The sequence below is a fragment of the Clupea harengus genome, chromosome 6, assembly GCF_900700415.2.
Source record: "Clupea harengus chromosome 6, Ch_v2.0.2, whole genome shotgun sequence".
In the NCBI taxonomy this organism is placed as follows: Eukaryota; Metazoa; Chordata; class Actinopteri; order Clupeiformes; family Clupeidae; genus Clupea; species Clupea harengus.
In genome coordinates, this window is record NC_045157.1 from 22,387,825 (window position 1) to 22,411,200 (window position 23,376).

The 23,376-nt window shown below is 40.9% G+C and overlaps 1 protein-coding gene across 1 annotated transcript in view; it reads left to right on the forward strand.

Moving 5' to 3' along the window:
• The first annotated feature begins 540 nt into the window (after nt 1-540).
• The window catches only part of LOC105902974 (protein kinase C-binding protein NELL1), a 130,535-nt gene continuing 107,699 nt past the window's right edge, over nt 541-23,376 (forward strand). Inside the window, exons 1-3 of the mRNA XM_031569435.2 lie at nt 541-761; nt 1,356-1,484; nt 21,232-21,382. Of these exons, the coding sequence (XP_031425295.1) occupies nt 713-761; nt 1,356-1,484; nt 21,232-21,382 (329 nt within the window). The 5' untranslated portion in view covers nt 541-712. The remainder of the gene's footprint in view (nt 762-1,355; nt 1,485-21,231; nt 21,383-23,376) is intronic.

The following is a 23,376-nucleotide window of genomic DNA, read 5'->3' on the forward strand; positions in this document are numbered from 1 at the left end:
AGCCCTGAGATTCCCAGGAGTCAGGAGGAGATGGAGACAGACACTGATTGAGTTAGAGAGGGAGAAATGGGTCTGAGGGGGAGGCAAGACAACTGCCACACTGCTGGCAGCTCTCAATGAATTATTTTGTACTTACACGTGCAATAGGCATGTGCACTGTCCCTGTGTCTTTTGTGAATATACCACCACACAGAGAGAGAGAATGTCCTTGGTCAATGATGATATGATTGATCCATGTTTCAGAGGCAGAGGAAGCCACTGAGAGATAAAGCTATACTTTGACGTTACAAGTCTATGAAGCACATATCTGTAAATCTTCTGGTAGTTCATCGACTTGAAAATGAAATTTGGTCACCTATTGAAATGGGTTTGACTATTTTGTACAAAGGGGAAATAGTTTGATGTGAGCTCTGCATACAACGTCCAGAAAAGTCCTTTCATAGACTATATATGATACAGTTGAATTCATGACCAGATTCGAGGGACTGTTCATAACAGTAAAACTGCAGCCTTTCGGTGATGCTACATTATTACTTTACGCTCCAACGAATCCCCTATTTTAGGGGCGTGGAATGCTCCAAGTAGCAACATCCACAACCGGTGAGCGCAGAGGAGCTTCAGACAGAAGCAGGTCAAGTTTGGATATCGGCGAGACTAGACGCGCATCTTTTGGGTATTTTGTGGAACTCTATCGCATTTCAAACATTGGCAAATGGCTCATTTCGTTGTACTTTTCCCCGTCCTGCTTATAGCGAAACCAGGTACGTGTTTATATATTGGTGCTAAGGGTAACGTCAAAGAAGGGCAGATGCGTTGTGGATGGAATTAGAGGTTTTTTCGGACACTCAAGCACCTCGTCATTCCGTCTCACATTATTAGATTGTGGCGTCTTTCCTAATTTCCAACGGCACAGCTTTCTCACTGAATACATTTTCAAGCATCTAAACTTAAATGCAATCCTATTCGACATTTTTTTGTTTGTTTTAAAGATAAGACAGGACTCCTGATACTTGCGTGTGAAATTAGTCCAAGTGCAGTATCCATCATGAATTTTAATACTCATTACTTTTGAATCACTTGGGTTTCCCTTGTGAGTTTGAATGTAATAATTTCCTTTCCCTCTCAGCCAGAGAAAAGAGTGCTTGTAAAGTTCATACCTCTGTTACATATCTCAATACTATACGAATATAACCTGTTCGCCTCAGAGATAATATCGGAGGCTATGCTTGTCAGTTAAGATATAAGACATTGCGTTCCTTTAAGCCCCCTTTCACGTATATAGAGATGCAATGTATGTCAAGACAAAATCATATTCATTGAAGAATTAATCATATTTATTGCATGGTCTGCCTCAGTTTTAGGCTTTGGAATAGATCCTGACATTCAAATTGATATCATCAATGAGCTGGACACGGCAAACGCAACATTTGGAATAACCCAAGTTGCAGGTCTTTACAACCACAGCAAAGCTTTCGTATTTCGAGGTACGTATCAATTTTCTCCTGACTGCTTTCATGTGTATCTTCATGAACTAGAATGTAGTAATAGGTCTCAAATTATTTCATGTGTTGATCACCATAGAGCTCCGTTAAACGCATTATAGTTTCAGGTGAGGACTTCTTGTAAAACACGGGAGCCCATTTGGAGTGCGTGGTGTTGGTTCGATTAACTATGAGTTTTAATACACATGTAGTAGCAATGCATCAGTGTCTGATCTAAGTCAAGTGTCACTGAATTGCGCTGCCTGATTAGTTGAGAACGACACCAGAAGAAGGCTATTTTCTGTGTAGTGAAACAGTGGTGCAGGTGTTTAGAAAATGCTGGCAATGCTTATGTCGTGATGACAAGTCATACCTAAAATATAACTTTGGTTTCAGCTCTTGGGATTTTAGCTTGATGTAGTAAGTTTAAGACTAGCATACAATGCTAGTTTCATTATAGAACATAAGTTCAATGTGATAATATCCCAGAAAAAAAAACAACCTCTGAAGTCTTTACTGACACCGATAGGAAATTTGCTGGGCTTACACTTTGGACTCACCACCGCATGGTGAGCTAGATGTTAGAATGTGATTATAATCACCATTATTTGATATTTTAGAATGTATGGGATTGTGCAATGCTTTATGATGTCTTGGCAATAAGAGTTATTATAAGGTGCATCTTGTTGAAATGCATATATTTAAAATCACACCATATAGTCTGATCCATAGACGCTTTCTAAGTGATGGGCTAATAGAAAATATTCTCATCTTCATTCATCAAGGATGCCTATAAATGCCTCCCTCTCCTCTAATTTGGCTGTGGTCATGTGTGGTGTCTTTCTTAAGCCAACCACCTTGCACCAAACATCTGTTTGACCTCCTTTCTACTTTAGTACTTCCTCTCTGGTGGTATGGTATAGCTTGTGGTACCTCTCTGCAGACAGGGGGGGAATCTGATCTCAAAAGAGGCAAAGCTGTGGGGAAATCCATCAGCCTTACTGGCCATTGATTAAGTGCTGCCAGGATCCATACTCGCCTTTTCTTGGCTGAAGGGCTGAGAGCCAGGCCAGAGGATCCAGGCAGCCTCATTACAGCAGCCACTGCACAGGAGCAACCTTTAACCACTCCGGCTGGGTCTAAAAAAAAGTCCCTTTACTGCCCTTTTACTCTTCCCAGCACCTGGTATGCTCTCACGGGATGGTGGCTGCATTATGGGGCATTCTTGTCTCTGAAGCCGAAGAATTGTGGAAGCCGTCACGGCACACATGGGGATAGAAGAGGAAATGTCAGCCGCTTTAAATACTCGCCTTCAGCGTGCAATGCTTCCACTTGATGCTATCTGTGGTGCTGGGCTGCCCGCAATATAACAGTGTCAAGCGGGAGGACATTTTTGAGAAGCACACAGCTTAAAACACCTGCCATGGGGAGCGTGGACCACTCCACAGGCTATGTGTTGACATCTAAACAATGAATCCAATTCCTGAGTATCCAGAAGTGTAAGTGGACTGACAGGATATCCTGACAAGATAGTGGCAAATATTGGCTGATCTGTGGCAGGTTGTGGATAGTAATTGCCCTTCCATATACCATTATTGTTAGCAAGTGATTTATAAACAGCAGATGGTCAGTGCTTGGCAGAAAATGAGGGTTTTTATGAGCCCACTATATATTTGATTTAGGCATAAAGTTGTCATCTGTGGGTAATCAGTGAGAACCCAAATGAACGGGTAGATGCCGTGTGGCATATTCTCTTTGAAATTAGAATGTATTTCTGCAGAGAAGGATTGACTCACCCAACTGTAACTTTAAATACATTTCCGTGAAGTTAATTGAACAAATCTGTTGTACTATACTTGAATACTAATCGAATGTGCAATTTATCAGTACTGTATCAGCATTTTATTCTTAGCACCTCCTTGCTGAATAAGTCCTGTGTTCACTGAGCTAAACCAAAAATGCTCAGTTAGCATTTTATGGAAGTTAATTGATGAGCACACATTTTTTTTTACAATTTTCTTGGTGGATATATATTTGTGCTCGCACACACTGGAACTCATTGTGGTATATGACATTAGCGTCCGTACCATGGTGTCATGTTTTGAGTGTTCCCTTTTCAATTTACAATTGGAATCAAACCATTTTAAATGTGGAAATAGTAGGTCTCCATTTGGTGCATTTTTAGTACTGACAGCCTGACAGTTATGACGGTTCTTATTGTAAGTTGGTGTCAACCTGTCTACAGACCTGGTGCTACAGAGGAGCCTTCTACTGGAAAAAGGTAGACAGCTTGACAGACTGACTGCACATTCTTGACATTATTCCTTATTAAACATCTGGATCAGGACTTTGGCTTTTATGTTCTAAGCAGAAAATGGTTTTAAATTTGCTGAAATTCCATTCTCTATTGTTATCATTGTTATTAGCAATAATAATCATTTCAGAAGTCATTTTTTCATGGGTATGGAGCTTCGTGCTGACTTCAGTGCCACACAGTGTTTTGACATGTTGCCTGGAAGTAGTTGTCTGCCCTGAATTGGGATTGACTATGCGGGCCACTGCTGAAAGCTGATAACCATGTTTATGGAACCGTCCCCGTGGTAGTGCTGGTATTGTGCCATGGGACATTGTGTTACACAAGAATTCCAGCCACAAATATATAAATAGTCACTGATACCATGAAGGAAAGCAACAGACAGGCAGTGAAATTCATTTATTCTATTTTGGGATATTTCAGCTTGGATTTACCCGTATCAACCGTCCCAACTCTGCTGTCACTGTTGATAAAACAGATGATCAGTTCACATTTCAGTGATTTACTGTACATCTTTGTGACTGCATGACTGAGACTGAGGTTCATCACAGAAGGCAATGCTATTCCAGTCCTTCAGTGTCCAGCATAGTCATTTGTAAGTCAGCTATAAATGCGGTCCCTTGTCTCTGGTTGAAATGAGGGGAGACTCTAAGTAATCAGTGGATGCGGATTTGTGAATTCCTGCTGTTGCACTTGATTGCTAGTACCCCATCTGTTTCTGTGCAACGTTTGTTAATGATATAACAATGATACACGTGGGAGATAGAAGGGAATTCCTCAGTTTAAATGAATACACTTTCATAGCTCTCATGTTGAACCGGCCAGTCAAAGGAAGGCAATGGCATTATTTTATGGCATAATACCAATTGAGAGATAATTCTAATTTATAGCTCTTTTGCCCACTCATGCAGACATAGAAGCACACTTCATCTCTCTTATCCTGCACCATATGACTTTGAGGAGAGTTTTCAGGAGGCTCTTATCAACAACGACATCTGCTTTGTAGCCTTTAATTCTGTCCGTGTCTGGGATGCTCCCCAGAAGTACAGATTTCTCATGCATAGTTGGGCAATGTTGAAAGATTCACAACACTCTGGATGCCTGAAGTGAGTGGCATGCCTATTCAAAGAGATGTGGTGATGTCTGATGGACTGTGCTCTCTTGCACTCTGTGAGTTATGAGTTTTTGCAATCTATTTATTAGGACAGTTCTCAGAGGCTTGCTAGCCCGTCTGCTCAGCTAGGGAGGGCAATCAAAGTGTGGCATGAATTCTAAGATGGAATACAAACAGAATTGACTGTGACTCTTATCGCGCTTGCAATCTGTGTCACTCCTCTGCTGATGAAGGCAAGACAGCAGTGAAATCTTTCAGGCTGACACTTGTTTACCGAATTAACTTCGGACTACAGTTTCTTTCACAGAGTAGATAATCTTCACTTCTCATGAGATTTAAAAAATGTACCCTCCCATGCCTCTTGGCAAATGTATCATATCATGAGTTTTTTTTTTTTTAAAGTCAGAATGCACAAGGGTGTCTTTCGTAAATCTACGTCTCATGGTGAATAGAGTCATCCGACCAGAAATAAGAATAATCATCCTGTCCATGTCACTGCAAATGCCCCAGCAATTAGCTCTAATGTGAGTTTGTATTGAAATAGTTCCCTCAAACCATACATCCCTGGGTTACACTCATTATCTGTGTGGCTCTCAGTAAGAAAAATGTCAGCACTTGCTTATCTTGCTGCCAGTCCTGCATATGGAAATGAGAACACAAAAGCCTATTACACAGCAATTAAACTGCTTTTATTTAGTCAGTACTCAAAGGTTTGCATGATGGATTCATAAATTAGTTTCATATTCTTATCTTCATCGCCACCAAGATGTATTATTTTGGTATTGCTTTTTTTCCTGTTGGCCTTTGTTCTTTTCATTTGATTTTATCGGTCTTGTATTGGTCCTCATTGTGTTCCTGGTACAGCAGATACGTTTTAGTGATGTGGGCTTTATAAGAGATTATTTTTCGAGCAAATAGCCATGAATTACAAGTTGTGAACCTGCTGATTCAAGAACAAGCCATGGCGTAGGATCATTGTGTCTCTAACGTTGACAAGGGTAGATTACTAAGGAGCTCTGCCTACTGGGAGTGCCTTGTATACACAGATTTGAGAAATGTTGATCCTAATATACTAGAAATTTGCATTGAAAGGAAAAAATATTCTGTTACAAGTTGCTACAAGAAGAACTGAGTAAATTAATAATTAGGCAACAGTCTTAGATTTGAGATCCTCCAGATACATGGAGCAAGCAGCTATGCAGTCAGTAACAAAGCTACCAAACACATGACCGTTATTTATCACATTATTGAACTGATTTAGCTTTTCTAACTTTTTTTTAAATGTATGAAATCAGTTTCATGTATAGCATAAAACATAATCTGTGCCATAGATTCATTTTCACATTAATGACAGAGTGTGTTCAACATTTTCAAGGTTTATCCAGGGCCGGCCCTAGCACATTTGGCGCCCTAGGCAAGCTTCACTCCTTGCGACGTAACGTAGTTCCTCTGAGGGGCGCCCTAGGCAACCGCCTATGTCGCCAATAGGAAGGACCAGCCCTGGGTTTATCCATCACTGAATTTATAAAAAAAAAACGGTCAATATGAATGAAACATAGTGTGAAATAGCAAAAATATAAATCTGGTTTAGGTGTGGATCATGTTCCGCTGTATATACCTCACTATATTTACATTGGATTTATTGGAACGTAATGCAACAGGAGACCAAAGAATAGATTGAGACCATACCCCAATCAAAAGAGATTGATAGTGTGTTGTCAGAAAGTCTGCTCAGACAGAATGTCGGATAGCTCACCTAATATGCACTATACAACAAACCCCTATGACAGTGAGAGAGCTGTTTCAGATACACAAAATATATTGAATATGTGTTGAATGTACACTTATGATGTGAGTATTTATTTTAAAGTAACTTACCTTCATATGCCTTGTCCTACTTTCATTAGCATTTAGGTTTGTACTAATTAGCCATGGAGTTATCATGAATGCCTTGTCCTCTTCGTATGTATGCATTGGCTTTAGATACTACAGATATGAAAAAGAGGATGAAATACCTCATCTATTTTACTTAAATACTCAAAACCATACTTGAATTGTGATTAGTCATCTTCAGTTTTTGGTAAGTTCACAGGACTGTTATCTGTTAAGTGCCATTTTTTTGTTCTGAGGGCATAGTACAGTAGGTGGCTATTGATTGAAAGAAAAGGTCTCCACTTATTCATACCAGAGAGGGAAATGTTCTCTGAATGTTTGACCAAACACTATTGAGTTTTAGATTGGATTGCAAGCCACATTTTACATTTGTAGGTGCCACATGTTATTCAGAATTCATTTGTTGCCATTTTCCCCCCTTGACATCACATCGCTGATAGACATGCATGAGGAAAGAGGTATTGTGCACAACTGAGTTAAATTTTTTTCAGCATTCGCTTCCATTGTCATTGTGATTAATGCAATATTGTGCTGTTTGTCATTCAGTCTGTTTCTCACTTCACTTGTCTGCCTGACGGGTGGGTGAGAACTCTCTGCTGTTGCTCACCCTATCAGACCTCTGCTACTGCAGTCATGGCATTTTGCCCCCTTTTAGTCTCAGGTCGTTTGCAAAGGCTGAGCAGATGCCCCCACTATAACTGGCACGCTGAAAGCTAAAGCTTGCAAGAGGGGAGACCACAGCTGTTAGCACCGCTGCTTTATGCAGACTGTGACGCTGTGTCGTCTCCGAGCGTACTGCAGTGTTTGGTAAGTCGCTGATCTCCTCAAAACATCAAAGGCAGGGCAAGAAACACTCTGATTTGATTGCTCCTCCAGGCTATGTGCTATTTTGTTGGTATGGATAGTGTGAGGCAAGGAAATGCTGCTGCTGAACAGAATCATTTGTTACAACTCAGCTAACACTAGCTATTGAGCACATGATGTCAATATAGAACTTTGGATGAGAGAAACCTTAATCTTACACAGCTTTCATCTCTTTGACCTACACCATTGCATGTATGTCTGCAGGGGTGTGTATTTATGCGTATGGGTTTATGTATCTGTTTTTCACGAGGAAGCATTTCCTGTTGCCATCTGTGGCTTATCAGAACAGTAGCAGTACTGCAGCGTGTTGTGTTGTTGAGGATGTTGTGTGTATTGCATCGCTTAGGGAGTGCTGTATGCTAACTGTATCGCCTGAGATGCATAGCTAGAAGTAAAGGAGCCATTTGAGGTTTCCAGACCCTCGTTATGCAGAGCGCATATCTCCAGGCGTTTGAAAAAGTGAAGGAAGTTGTTTGTCAAAAAGCAGGAAAACATCTGGAGTGCCATGCAGTTTAATAATTCATTCTCTGTCTTGGTAATCAGCTATGCAGAGAATATGAATCACTGAACTCCTCGGCTTCCTCCCCTAAATTCAGTCCCATGTGAATAATCTGGAGGCGAGACGTGGAAGTTACCGACGCTGCCGAGTGCACCACCACGCTCTGTTTTGCATTTTTAGTCCTCTGTGTCAGATGTTTGTGTCTGTGTAGTTATGCCTCTTTTCTACTCAAACAAGTGCGCTGAACCTTTCCTCTCCTTGTCAGACAGACTTGTCTCGCTGCACTTTTTAACTTGCGTAAAAAAAAAAAAAAAACAGTGAAGGAATTACCAGGTTTTTTTTGTCAAGGTTTAAGGGCAGTGAATAGTGTGCCTCCTAGTATTCTCTGGCTGTGTCCTTGAAACATTCACCTCCGCTGTCACTGGCACATTATTTTTCTGTCAGCGTGCGTCTCATTGTGCTGTATGTTTATCGGCTTACGTGTCCGTAATGCACTAATGGTAGTTCCCTCAGCCACCATTTTCGTCACCACCACTGAAGGACATTCTTGGGTATCCAGAGATTAGATCAGAGAGCAGTTTGCTCAAGTCATTGCTGCCATGCCATGTTGGAAAACCAATGAAACGTGACATAATTATTAACGCAGTCTCATTACTGTACATTTATACACATGTACAAAGCCAACTTTCAAGTAACATAATGCACTCTAATAATCCTTTGTAATATCACCCTGTCTGTAGAGGCCTAATATAGTGTTGTTAATTGCAACTCTATAGCAAAACCACTCATAGAAGTGCATAACTTCTTTTATGCTGACTGTCAGCATAGCTTGTGAAAAGGAAGTGTGGGCATGTGTTGTGACATAGAGAGCATACAGGGTGTAATGATGTATGAGTAAAGGAGCAATGACTGATGCCCTGTGTGTCATGTGTGTGAAGTGGGTGCAACCAGCTGGGGCGGGTCTGGGGGGGGGGGTGTGGGTAATAATAAACTGTACAATATTAATAACCAAACTGTTTATTTTGTGTAAAAAGGAATGCAAAATAATCAATTTGACATGTGATATGAAGTGGCAATAGCAAATAACGCAATAATAACTAATAAAGAGTATTAGTGTAGTAGAAATTGGGTCTTGATCCCAGTGAGAATCTGTAGTAGTGTTTATTCCTCATTTCTACAGCTAAATTAGCAATCAAAGTGTTTCCCAACATAAAAATATGAAACACTACTACTAGAACATAAAACATTCAAATATGAAACACTACTACTAGCAGGTACCTTGTATAAATTATGATAGGCGGTATTCACAATTGAACACATAGCACAGGCAAGAAAGTGTGGTTAACCTAAAAGGATAAGTTCTAAAACTGTTCATCTTACCCTTACACAAAATGTCCATTTGTATGAGAAGTTGTATACGGTCCTCATTATAGGAGTTTTAAAGTTGATCTATTCTTATAACAGTTCAACTGTTATCAGTAAAACACTACAATGCTCATACATTTGTTTCTCTTTCTCTTTTTTGTGTTCATTTTATGTGAATAAACATTTTTAAAGGTGAAACATTGACCAATTACATGTTTTTCATTAAAATATCTGACTGGTCACTACCAGGTCCATTACTTCATGTCTGGTCACACAATGGAATATTCCATTATTGCATTAAATGGTTAGACAATAATTGTTTTCTTTTCTTTTTTTAGCACACATACAGTATTAAATATAATATAATGTATTAATTACTTTTCTTACTATTGTAGCAGTATTTCTTACTACTACTTACTATTGTTTGGAAAATAAGACAGCTGCACCTTAACATACCCTGACCTAAGGTGAGCCCAGCCATGGTTTGGCATTTTGGTCCCTCGCCTGCTCTTACAGTCCAAGCTTGCAACACATTTTCACCAAGATGTACCATATTGATTTCCCTGAAAGCCGGTTGAGGCAGCACTAACGTGTAATAACAGACCGGTCATATAACAGCATGTCAGGCATCATTTGTGCGTATCAGCTCTATGGAAACAAAATGCAGGAGGACCCAGGCATCATTTTGGGCTCCCTCCACTGAGCGAAGTGGGTCTGATTGAGATGCTAATGCAGCTGCTCCGCTGGGCGCTGAGGAGTCTGTAAGAGTGTAACCATAGGAGAGCTCCAGGCTCCCACTGATGGGCCTCTGGTGAAGCCTGGGACTCACTTCACAGGCAGAGATCCACCTCCCAGCCTACTGATGGGCGAGAGCAGGGGGAGCCTGGAGAGCTGCTACGAAGCGCCTTGCAAATCACTTCCCCCTTTTTATGTGAGCGCGGCAGAGCTTCATCAAGCCTGCCTATAGCAGGGGCCTGTCATTATCAATGTAGCCCCATATCGGGATTCCCTCTCATCATCTTGGGCAGCCAGAGGGACCCGTAAGCAGCAGCACAGTGTATGTGCCATAGGGGCCCCTTTTCAGTTGATTACAGCTCAGCGTGAGCTGTTTAAATGAAATGAGAAGTATGTCATGTGTACAGACACACACACACACACACACACATACACACACACACACACACACACACACACACACACACACACACACACACACACACACACACACACACACACACACACACACACACACACACACACACACACACACACACACACACACACACACACACACACACACAAGGTGCATTCAAACAAATACACACACAGTCACATGGACACACCCACACACAAGCACAAATAGGCAATATGGGGTGAGCTGTTCAATATCTTTTGAAATCTTTGAAGGATATGCTTCTGCAGAGGGCAAACAGTATGAGTCTCCTGTTGACTTAACTGTGAAACCAGTCACCATATGATGCCTCTCCCTGGTGCTGCGGATCTGGGGGCCATTTTAGGTGAATGTCAAGTCATCTTGCTACAATGTTGTCATCATGAGAACTATGTCATTTAAGCATAATTTCTTTTTTTTCTTCAAAATCTGAAGATTCAAAAGAACTCATCATTTTTTTATTGGCTTAAGTCACATTAATTTTGCAGTAGTTACAGAGTTTGTCACACAGAGCCATCTCCTGCCTGAATGACATTTCAGTTTAATTTAAATTAAAAATGTTTTTACTGGCAAGCCTGTTTTTGCATTCTCATTACCCAGTGGCAGACACAAAATAGAACGATGAACTAAAAACATACAGAATTGAAGTCAAAATTTCGATCTATGTTGTGATTATAGTCACCAGCCTTCACACAAAGACACCATGATCCACATGTTGCATATGGTGCATACAACCACAGCCATAGCACCACGTTAGCAACACTTGAATGGATTGATTAGCATCCTGGACAGGTACCGCTGTCCTCAGCGCGATACTCAGAATCTCGTTCAAAAATCGGACTAATCCTCTGGCCCAGACACTCTCCCAGCTGCAGTCCTGCCCCAGTGTCTGAGCCCAGAAATGCAGCCCCAGCCGAGCACATGTTAATGATCGGGTACCTGGCCGGCGAGGGCTGCACGCTGCCAGGAGTAGCTGAAATTAGGGCAGCTCCTCTGGGCTCTGCTGATAAGCAGGCATTGAGAGGAGCTTCCCTGGGCTGCGGAACTTACGCTCAAGTCACCACAGGCTACAGAGCTAAGTCCATTTATCAATACTACCCTGGAAGAAAACAGTGTTTTTTCCAAAGGTGAGGGACATTGGAAAGGAGCTCAGACACTATATCAGATTTTTGTTCTGGATCATTAATTGTTTCATCACTGGTCTGTATGTGATGACATAAATAGATACCTTTGCTTCATCAGCAAACTGGTTAAAAGTAAAAGGTTAAAAAACATCTGCTTATTGACCCTTTTATGCACAAAAATAAATGAAATAGACCTAAAAGAGTAAGAGTGTAGTAATAATCAATAATGTCCATCCAAAAGAATCTAACTATATACAGGTCAAAATGTGTTCTGTTAAACTATGCTGTTGATGAGCACATTTGGCCAATTTCCATTATAATGACAAGTTGGTAGAGTAGTGTACATGCTACAATTATGATCAGGTATGGCTAGATTGTCTTTCTTTCACAGTGTATCTGACATCCTTTCAGACATTTCCAGAATTTCAGTCTTAGATTAAACAGATAAGAACACCCATAGGATTTTTAAACGTTTCACCTGATTTCATTACTAGTAGTATTTCTCAAAGCATTAATGTATAGAATTTGAGTATGTTTGACAGTATATCCCAAGAGTGGCATATATATGTGCCTTTTTTTCTGTGACTGATGGTTTGGGCTGCAGAGTCAGTCATTGGGCAGAATACCAATGTTCTTAAAGGCAGAGAAAATGTAACACTCCAGATGCTGTGCTGCTTGACCTTCTAAGACAGCTTGGCAAACCAGTTCATGAGTGGAATAATCAGAATATTTCCTTGGTCATCTGATGTTGTGTGTGATTTTGCATAGGAAATAATAAACCCTTTCCCTTTATACACAGTGGACTAAACTACAATCTTAGAAAGCACCATACTGTTTATACTGTTTGCTGTGTCCTACAGATGGTGTGAGCCGTTTTTAGGTTTAAGTATCCCATGCTGTCCCGACTTCTACTGTTGAGTTAGCCCTTGGACCCTCTTCAAGAAATGTTGTTGACAGCTGGTGCAGATTCTAGAAGAAGTCCCATTGATCATGGGCCAAGGTACAGATGAAGTAGATGAAGACTCTAGGCACCAGAGAAGCAATCCACTGTCTGCGCAGAGCATCCCATTCAAATCTCTCGAGGGGTTTCCAGTCCTTTGTGTCCAATATGGGATATGGCATAATACACAGTCTGTGATATTGATTTATTACCTAATAGCTTAGACCAATTTGAGCTGCCACATGCTAAACATGGGCTATGATCATGTCAGTAGATTACAACAGCAGAAGCAGAATAGTAGTTAAGAGTTGGGACCTGCCCTTGTGTTGTCTTCCTGTGCCTTAGAATTCTGTGTTAGTATGTTGTCTCAGTTTTCCTGATACTTTTAATGGGTCTCTTGGGCAATGCAGAGTACAAGTTTGTATTACATGTGCTGCCATAAGCCCTCTGCCAGTCTGATGAGTTTGAACATTTGCAGACTTGTCTCTGTGATGTCTGGATAATATTCAAGTGTGTGATATGTAAATACTTGCCCCGTGTGCTTCTTTTAGATTGCCACCAGTTTGGGGCAAAAAAAGCATCTGTAGAACATGCTGTGTCACTCAAACTCATAAAATCCAGCAGCACATAACAGCTCCTTCTGCCTATGTGTGGATTCTTTTTTAGGGGTTTTAGCACAGGTTTTTTATGTAAGGGTTGGGTCTTCACTTCTCCTCTTCTCATTGGACACACATGACTGAGTGTCACGCCGTGCCTGTGTATGAGCATGCAAGTGACACAACGCCGGGAGTGCTGGAATTAGAGAGTGGTGAAAGTTTAGAGAGGCACTGGGTATCCTGAGGGTGACTGGTGCTGTTCTAAAACTTTAACTTAAACAGAAACTTAAAAGCTGGTGCATGTTTAACTTCTGCAGTAGTGGGAAAGCAGCTCTTCCACTGACCATCAAGGGTCAGTAAGTGGTATGGATGGACAGCTTTCACCGCCTTGGAACACCAATTCTCTCTCCAAAATGAGAGGAGAGTTTCTTGGACCCTTCCGGTTTTGAAAAACTACCAACTAAGAGTCTTCTTTGTTTTTGAGTGTCAGGGATATGGATTTGTAGAGAGCTCTTAGTGTGGCCTTCTTACTCTCTCAACCACATGGCAGCCCTGGAGTCAAACAAAGGGAACTCTCAGACAGAGGGGTGCACTCAGCCTCTAGAATCATTGTCTGACTCCATCCTCTTATATCTATGAAACCCACAATCAGCACAAAGGAATATTCCGGGCTTGTGCTTGTTCTCAACTCCCACCTACTATAGCTGTAAGTAAAAGAGTGAGAACTTGAATTTTCTGAACAGGCCCTCTGAACGTCTATCCAGAAACTGAACAACTAATGTAACTTTCATCAGCACCTTGTAAAAATCGACTAGACAGTCCTCCGTGTACTGCAACTATCACCTTATTTTTATACTGCGGTTCTGTTGTTACGCATTTGCATATGGATTATGCACAGTGTCCCTGCACACTAGTTTTGACTGTCCATCATTTATTTAGAGTGTATGCTCTTACAGAATGTTATTTTTTTTGTCATAACTGTTCTTCTGGTTTTATGGCTAGTGTGGTTTAGCACACTGAAGCTAAATATGAGATGTGGCTATAAAAAAAATGCAGTTCAGATGCAGACAAATGCAGTAATTGTAATAAAGAAAACGTATTATACTTGTATAACTGTAAAAACAGTCTCGTTATTTAATAGCCACACCTCCTATACATATGCTTAATTTGACTTATATAAAATATTAAATTTGAATCCTAATCTTTGTGTCGACCTTGATCTCACAGGTAGACCTATCAGTGAACAGACCTACCCAACCCCTGAAATCATGTCTAATTCAAAAGTTGTATCCTAACTAGGACATTTGCTGTGAAGTTAGAAATGACAAATACTTATTACATTTACAGCCAAACACAAAATATGTCAAAGTAATGTCCAAGAGGAAATAATTGCATTTTTAGTATGTCAAAAGGAAGATGTCTGTGTGCTGAGCTGTTCTGAGAAGAGAGTCCCTAAACTGTGAGATGCAGAGCGGTCCTCTAACAAATGTGCTTAAACCTACATTTCCTATCTGTTGGAAGACAGTACTGTTGCCCTACCTTACGATGCAGACTGAAACACATATCCTGATATTGACCAGTATTTTTAACTGAACCAATACTGTATGGATTGGATTCATCCAATGACAGTATTATTAGGGAGGGAAACAGCTTGGCTTGGTTGAAGTGTCTGGCCCATGAGGCCAGTGTGGGTACTGAGGCTTCCCAGTGCAAAATAGACATCTGTAGCACTATTGATTGATAGTTACACTGTGTGCAGAGGATTGTGCAGGTCCTTTCGAAGCATAGATTCCTGTGCCATGGCTGAAAGTGCCATCGTGTCGATATTGTGTTGAATGCTTGTAGTGGAGCCGATAGATAAGACCAAAATCAAACCCTCTTGGAGGAAATGCTGTAAACCTATGTTAGTGCTTAACACTGGTCATGTTGAGCAAGCAGACAAGCTGATTGAGCAGCACGGGTGCCCATACCTTGCTTTTTAAGTCTTCTACAGCGACCATATCTATATTTGTGTCATTTGCATGTAAGGGGAAACTGCATTTCACTTGTATTTTCAAGCAAAACATGAATTACTTTATGAATTAATTTACTGATAAAAGTGTCAACAAATTATAGTGTTGGAAACGTAATGCATACTGAACGTATTATGCTTTTTGCTTTCTTATGAAATGTTAGCAAGCTAACTACACATAGACTAACTTAAATGATTCCAACATTAATCCATTTTAGAATCAAAATCAGCTTTATTGGCCAAGTATGTCGACACACACAAGAAAATTGGCTCTTGTCATTGGAAAATGTCAATGAAAATATACAGGTTATATACAGACACAAACAGACAATATGCAGGCAATATACAGATAATATATAAACAAACCATTTATAGAAAGTGCAATTGTTTGTGACAATTTGAACAACAACAGGATTCATTGGTATGGGAGTGTAATGCTATTAAAGCAAGGTGTAATAAATAAAGAGAGCTACAAGAATTACAAATAGAAGAATGTATAGCTGCTGATTTACTGTGTAGATTAATGGGTAACTATGGCGACTAAGCTTTTTTCCCGACATGATACTTTGTTTGTGGCAGCCGAGACACTCAGTGTTACCAGACCATCTGCTAATGACCATAGGTTACTGTGTCAAGAAGGCCTGAACAGCGCTTTATGAGAGCAGTATGAAGAAATGCTGTTAACGTTTCATGTCAGTTTGTGTCATGTAGTAGGGGACACTTAAGATGCTAGAGAAGGATGGAAGTGTATAGGTATGATGAAATCATATGGAGTAGGGGGGGTTCACTTGTCAGAGCTTAGAAACCTACCAGTGTCATGGTAATATGGATCGCTGCGAGACAACAGTGAGAACATATTACTAATTTCATTTTCCTCATTGTATATACTGTACATAAAAACAACTTACCACACAAGTCAATGGGGACAAACATTTCTTGTTCTACGTTTATAAATGGCCGGATAGAAAAAAAGAAAAAAAAATGAACAAACATGGTGTGTACACCGTGTCATTCTTACACACATGCTATATGCAAAGGCTATTTAACAGTAAGTTGTTGAACAACATTTGGGCAATAAAACAGAGATTTTGATCAACGGTAAATTAATGTGTTCAGTGAAATGTTTGGCATGGTGTCAGCAATAAGTGTGCGCCCCTACGCACCCACACAAGATGAACCAGTTTATAGAGTTATGTGGGGATGTACTAGCCTGGATGCCAGACGAACTTAGCCACGCCCACAATTTTTTTGGTCGGGAAGTTCGGTCTGGTGTCGCTCCGTTGGGGAGAAATTATCTCCTCTCAAAAATCTGTGAGGAGATAGATAGACCAATCAAATTGTCAGGGCGGGCTTTATACGATGATGGACAGATGATCAACCCTAACGTAATCAACCACGTCACCAAAGAGCTTTTGGGGTGAATTCGTTTTCAACAAACATGGCTGCCGTTGGAGAGCTGAAATGTGGAAATTCGAGTCTGTTTAAGAAGACATTGACAGCACATTCATTTTGAAAGAGGAACAGAGAAACGCGATCAAGGCATTTGTCGATCGAAAAGATGTTTTTGCCGTCCTTCCTACGGGATCCGGTAAAAGTTTAATGTATCAGCTGGCCCCATGGTCTACGTTATGGTCATACTACGTTGCTCTGATTGGTTCTAGATATATCCAATTGAGCGAAGAGGCATTTTTTTTCCTGGTTCGGTTGAAACACGCCCCATAATCACAGTCCAACGGAGCGGTATCAGACTCATATTCTGACTAGAATTATGAGTATGACATCGTCAGGCTAGGGATGTACAATAAGGACTGTAGAATTCTCCGTTGGCGTTTAAAAGTATGATGAAAGTCCGGCGCGTCCGCCACTAGGTTGATTGCTAAGTGTTGTTTTAGTTTAAGGAGACTCTTGCCAGACAAAAGATTGTTTTGCTACTCCTCTAGACGGCAACTTAAATTCTAGGCAAAGCCTTTCTTTGATCATTCAGCTCTGAACAGACCATCTACTTAGTTTCAGTTGAGCAAGAGGCTTATTTTCTATCAAAATCACTCTCTCATTCAAGCATAAAACCAAAGGGAAAAATACTTGTCTGACCTATGCTTCCACGTTGATGGAATCTCAATATAGACGACAAACTTTAGACAAAGGACCACGAGGTGAATCAAAGGGTTCTGGAGGTGTATTTCAAGGCACTCCTGCAGGGAGTCAATTCCAACATCAAGGTAGAGGCAGGGAAAAGACTAAAGAGCATCACATTGTTACAGTTTATATACAAGTCAATCATGGGAGGTTACAGTGGGGTCATGAGTCAACATTGGGGGATGTGTTTACAGGTGAAGGTGGGAGAGGGGCATGTGAGTGGGTGGGGAGGGGAGGTGACCTTTCTTCGGAAGGTTCCGGAACACACACAAAGGCAAAATGGTGGATTGGTGATGTGTATTCCATCACCTGGGGCAGGCAAGATGTCATGAACATTGGTTCCTGTGGCCTACTTAGCAGAGGCCATGGATGTGGCTTTCCAAGGGTGTGCCCAGACCAGGGGCGGCCCTAGCACATTTGGCGCTCTAGGCGAGCTTCACTCCTGGCGCCCCCCCCAATACAAAAAAAAAATGTCCCCCACGAAAACGGAATTGCAACTTTCAAACGCTATTTTGCCCTGTAAGACTGAATTTCTTTCACATAAACACAACAACGATGGCGACGATGAACAAACAGTAATTCAAGAACAAATCACTGAGAAAATGTCACGCCTGTGCTGGACTACGCTCGAGCCACGCCCCCTGTTCAACTGTTTATGGACACACACATCTCCACGTCATCTTCCCAATAGCCTGCAAATAATGTTTTCTTAGTCTTCTAAAAGTGAATCTAAAATGATTTAACAAAAGTATGTATTATCATAATTTGTTAAATGTAGCTATTATGTAGTTATTAAGCATGTTGGTGTATTTGGACAGCCTGACATTTTTTATTCCAAGATGCATAGCTCTTGAATAGTTGAATCATGTCTAATTACTGGCTAGCTCGCTCCACCAAAACTAAAGCTGTCCAAATTTGATTACTCAATTTTTTATGACGCAAAATGACGCAAATTGCGGTACAGCTGAACTTGAACTGATGTTTCGACTAAATGGCAATAACAAGGAACGTCACAAGTCACTGGCTAGCTAGCGTTAGCTAACTAGCAAGATTACGTACAATCCATTCGCTAAAGTTGACAATTCATACTTGGATTTTTACCAGTATTCCTCACTTGTGGATCAAGTTGCCGTGTTTGGCTTCCTTAATGGGTGTGCTATGCAACGAGTAAGATATGTGTAGTGTTGTTGCACTGGCTATTGGCTTTATATGTGCGCCCCTATTTTAATCATGTGTTTTTTTTTATAATGTAGAATAAATGGACATATCATTTTTTATATACCCGCCTCTGTAAAATCCTTAAAGAACTATGTGACAGGGAGTAGGAAAACTTTCAATGATAAGGTACATCTTTTCTTCTTAACTCCACTAAAGTGCCGGGGGCAATTCACGCATTCGTCAACGTTTTCTTATCTGGAATTCATTCTAGGCTAGAACAGGATTTAAGGATTTACCTTTCTCTTTGGCACGTTTCTCTTCTTCTTCCTTTCTTTTCTTCTTAAATTGCGCCCAGGATGGCTTTTGCCTCTTCATTATTTTGTTCTTCAAAGTTTCTTGAACACACACACACTCTAACCAAACGCCTCACTGTGCTAGCATGTTCTGATAACACCAAGGACGTACAGTATGTACCCCTTCCGTTTTCGATTTTTGGCTCATTTTACCCTAATGTTAGATTTTTTTTTATGTCAAAATATTGGTTGGAGATATAGAAGGGGGCGCAAAAAAACCTCTGTCCAGCAAAAAAAAACCCACAATTCTTGTTTTTTTTTTTTTTTTGCTGGGCGCAGTTTTTTGCGCCCCCCTCTGAGTGGCGCCCTAGGCGACCGCCTATACCGCCTGTAGGAAAAACCGCCCCTGGCCCAGACTATCAATACACATGGCACACACACACACACACACACACACACACACACACACACACACACACACACACACACACACACACACACACACAGGAGAACATGTCACCTGACATTTGTCACCTGACAGCAGCATTCATAAACCTCAATTAATATTCAGCAAAAAACTTGAATGTCACCTGTGCTTCTGTAAATGTTCTTATAAATGGCGACGAGTCGAAGAGAAGCTTGAGCAAATGCTAGAATCTTACCACGACGTCTGCTCTACTAAGACAGGCCTGCCTGAGCTCAGCTTCAGGTTGTGTAAAGACCTATGGCTCACTCCCCCACAGCTCCATGTGGATTCTGTATAATGCAGCATCTGCTGTCAATTGAATGACTGATTTACCCTCAATGGGCTTTCTGGAGCGAGGGAAAGGGACAAACAGAAAATCTATGGTTGTGTGGTCGCTGGCTTTCTTAAGGACGTTTTTTTTCTCGTCACCCATTGGATTTGAGGACACGCTTACATAAATTGTTGTTCACTGACTGCATTTCCACAGCTCTAGTTTGGCTGTCAAGTCGTAAATGCACTTCTCGTGTAACCTGTGACAAATGTTGTCGAAAGACCGAAGCTGTTGACACTGGATGGGTAAAAAAAACACATCCAGGAGTGCTAAATCTGGAAGCTAATAGCTTGCACCTTCTGCTGGTTGTGTGTCTCTGTGCTTCATAGGGGTTGGACCTGGTAACTCAGATGTCAGATGCTTCTGGCTGTCTAAGCTGCTCAGAGATTTGCCACGCTTTGGAGTGGGTAGACAACTTCTCTATCCCATACTCATTTCAGAGTTTTTGCCAGCTTAACCATGACACAAGGTTGGAAATACTGTGACTAATGCAGACTGGATTGATGCTGACCCCATTGGTGATGCCATCATCAGGGATTTCTTGCAATTGCTCTAGCTGACATATAGAAGTGGGTGGAGGGGCCACTCATGGTTTAGTGTGCCACCCTGGGGAGCATTAAGGGCCCGGTGACAGAAACACAGAGACAGACTGCTGTCCTTTCTCAGTAGCCTGTCTGTCACACAACAGTGCATGTGTGAAGACTGGGGATACAGTATGTGCACACTATGCAGCAACACACAAATGAACACACACACACACACACACACGCACACACACACACACACACACACACACACACACACACACACACACACACACACACACACACACACACACACACACACACACACACACACACACCCACACCCACACCCACCCACAGGCACACACAATACATAGACCATGACATACATGAATATCAACACACATAAATCTGAGAGGTCTGAGAGTTCCCAATGTTATTTCCAAACTGTAGTTTTGGTATGTGAGGCTTGGTATTTTCTGAAACAACACTGTTTATATGTTGGTCTAATGATCAGTGTCACATCACCATTCATGAAAAAAATGTCATGCAGACCAGGTATTCTGAGGCAGGATGTTTTCTTTTGAATGAAATACGTAGCTCTCATTTAAAGCTGAATAAATGTTCTCCGTCTTTCACTGAAGCCTTGCACACAGTGAGTGTAGAAGAAATGATTACTTCACAGAGTAATCTCTGACCCAGAGGTCCACAGCCAATTAAGCTCCTGGGGATACCAGGGCTTTGAAAAGGCCAGCTCGGGCACCAGCATGTGATTTTGAGACACACCTTTGTAATCTCAGGCTGCGCCACCATGGTTCCCTGTTGGCATTTTAATGGCTTCTCCAACCTGCATGCACAATATAGCCCGAATCCAAAAGAGTATTCTTCCATCTGTCTCTGGTCAGCCTTGTTGACGTTGCATTCTTATGTCCTGTCATTGTTTGATTTCAGATGCGGGGAGAGCGGTTCATGCGCCAGTACGCATCACAGACAAGCTGCTTGAGCTCTTTAGGAGTAAAACAGAGTTCACCTTCATGGCCACCATACAACAGAAGCCTTCAACATCAGGAGTCCTGTTCTCCATTCACGAGTCTGAGCACAGGTAGGGTTACATCACCAATGAATTTTGTCATAACAAAAACAGATGTCTTTTTCTGTGATTAATGTTTGTCATGGTCTCCAACCTTGAAAGTGGATCTAGAGAGAAGTCCTTTTTTACTTAATGGGGCTCTGACTGTTTGTCTGGCTTTTCTCTGTCCTCATTCAGTATAGCTTGATGAAAGTGCGAGTATGTGGATGTTTGCAATCCTTTTTCAACTGTAGGATTTAGAGAAATAAACAGAGTCAATTAAAGTTCATAAACATGATGCCAAGCTAAATGTTTTTGTTGTCAGCAATATTCATAGCAAATTAGGTTTTAGAGGTTCAGGCAGACAATTTACTGCTTATCAAGAAAATGTTTTTTTGTTTTTTTATGTTGTCATTGGATTCAACATGAATTTATAATACTGTTATGACATGGTCAATTATAGCCCACATTCAGTTCTACCAATTTGTATTAATTTCAGTTGTCTGTATCCACTAAACAGAATTGTAGACCTAATGTCCAGCTGGTAAACAGTAAAGGAAATTATTACTCTGACGACATTTTCAAAATGAGCAAAAGCGATCAGTCTGAGTTTTACTATCCAGACGAAAACGAAAACATCAACAGCCATGAGGAAATACAGAAGAAGCAAAGATTTGTTATTGAAAGTGATGATGAAGACTAGAAACTATAGTTTGAATCACTTGTGTTTTTGCTTTACTGTTAGCAAGTAATTGGTTGCTAGGCCTGCTATCAAACTTCGGCTTTGGCGTATCAACCTGGCTGTCGCTCGGTCGATACGTTAAAGCCTCAGTTTGATATTTCCCGGCATGACCTCACTCTCGGTTAGTAAGTAGTTAGTAATTATATGAAGTACCTGCGTTTCTGCTTAGCCACCACAGACAGAAATGCCAGGGAAATGTTAAGCTTGGAGTGTTTAAGAAAAAGCTTTGTGTTGCGATAGTTACCACTCTGTTTGAAAAGAGTGAATTATCTTCTGTCCCGTCATTTGAAGCAAACCTTTGAGCTCCCGCATTGGTCTCCCATCATTGGTCTCCCATCATGGTCTCCCATCATCCTAGGTGAGGCACTGCCTCCCCTGTCTCCCATAGACATATATATGCTGCCTCCCCTGACCGCACGTCCCTCGCTTTCTCCCGTCTATTTGAACAGGACATGCGCAAATTCAGCGTTTTTGATTATAAAAATGCTCGAAATGATTGGAATCATGCAGAAATTACACCTATACCACAGATTAGAAGAGAAATATGAATATTTATTTTATTTTATAATTTTTTATTTTTTTTTACTTTTCAAGATGACAGGTGGCTCTGCCTCCCCTGCCTCCTCTGACCGCACGCCCCTGAGTTACAGTAATAGTGATACTGTCTGTCTTGTATTTTTGCTGAAGAATATAGTAATTCGACATTCTTTCCCAAATGGAGAATATCTCTAGGATTTTGGTTACAGTCAATACTGATTTTGATCTCCAAATTGGTAATGAGCATGGTTTCACTGTGAACTGTATGGTTTGTAGAAATCATTTTTCCTATTGGCGTGCCTGAACTTGGAGCTACATATTCACAAGCATCTGGTTAATAGTGTATAAGGATGGTATTATAATTATAATGGCTTTCTTTTCTAGGTAGGTATCAGCCTAGTGTTTAAATTGAAACATATTTCAGCAGATTTAGTGTGACACTTCGGTAGCTTTGAATGCAACTATTGTTAAATGAGCCAAGAATGTTCATCACTGAAACAACTATTTGTAGCAGAATGAAATATTCTAAAAGCCCAACAACTGTTATCTTTTTATCTATTTTAAGCAGATATGAGATTGCCAAACTTGTCAGCCAACAAGACAGCAAATCAATCTTGACTTACTTGCGTGACCTTGTTTAATTTTGGAACAAGCTGATGCAATGCATCACTAATCTTCATACAGAACTGGAAATGCTGAGGAATGAGCACAGTCTAACAAGACTGATTACCATTATCTCTGCTGACAG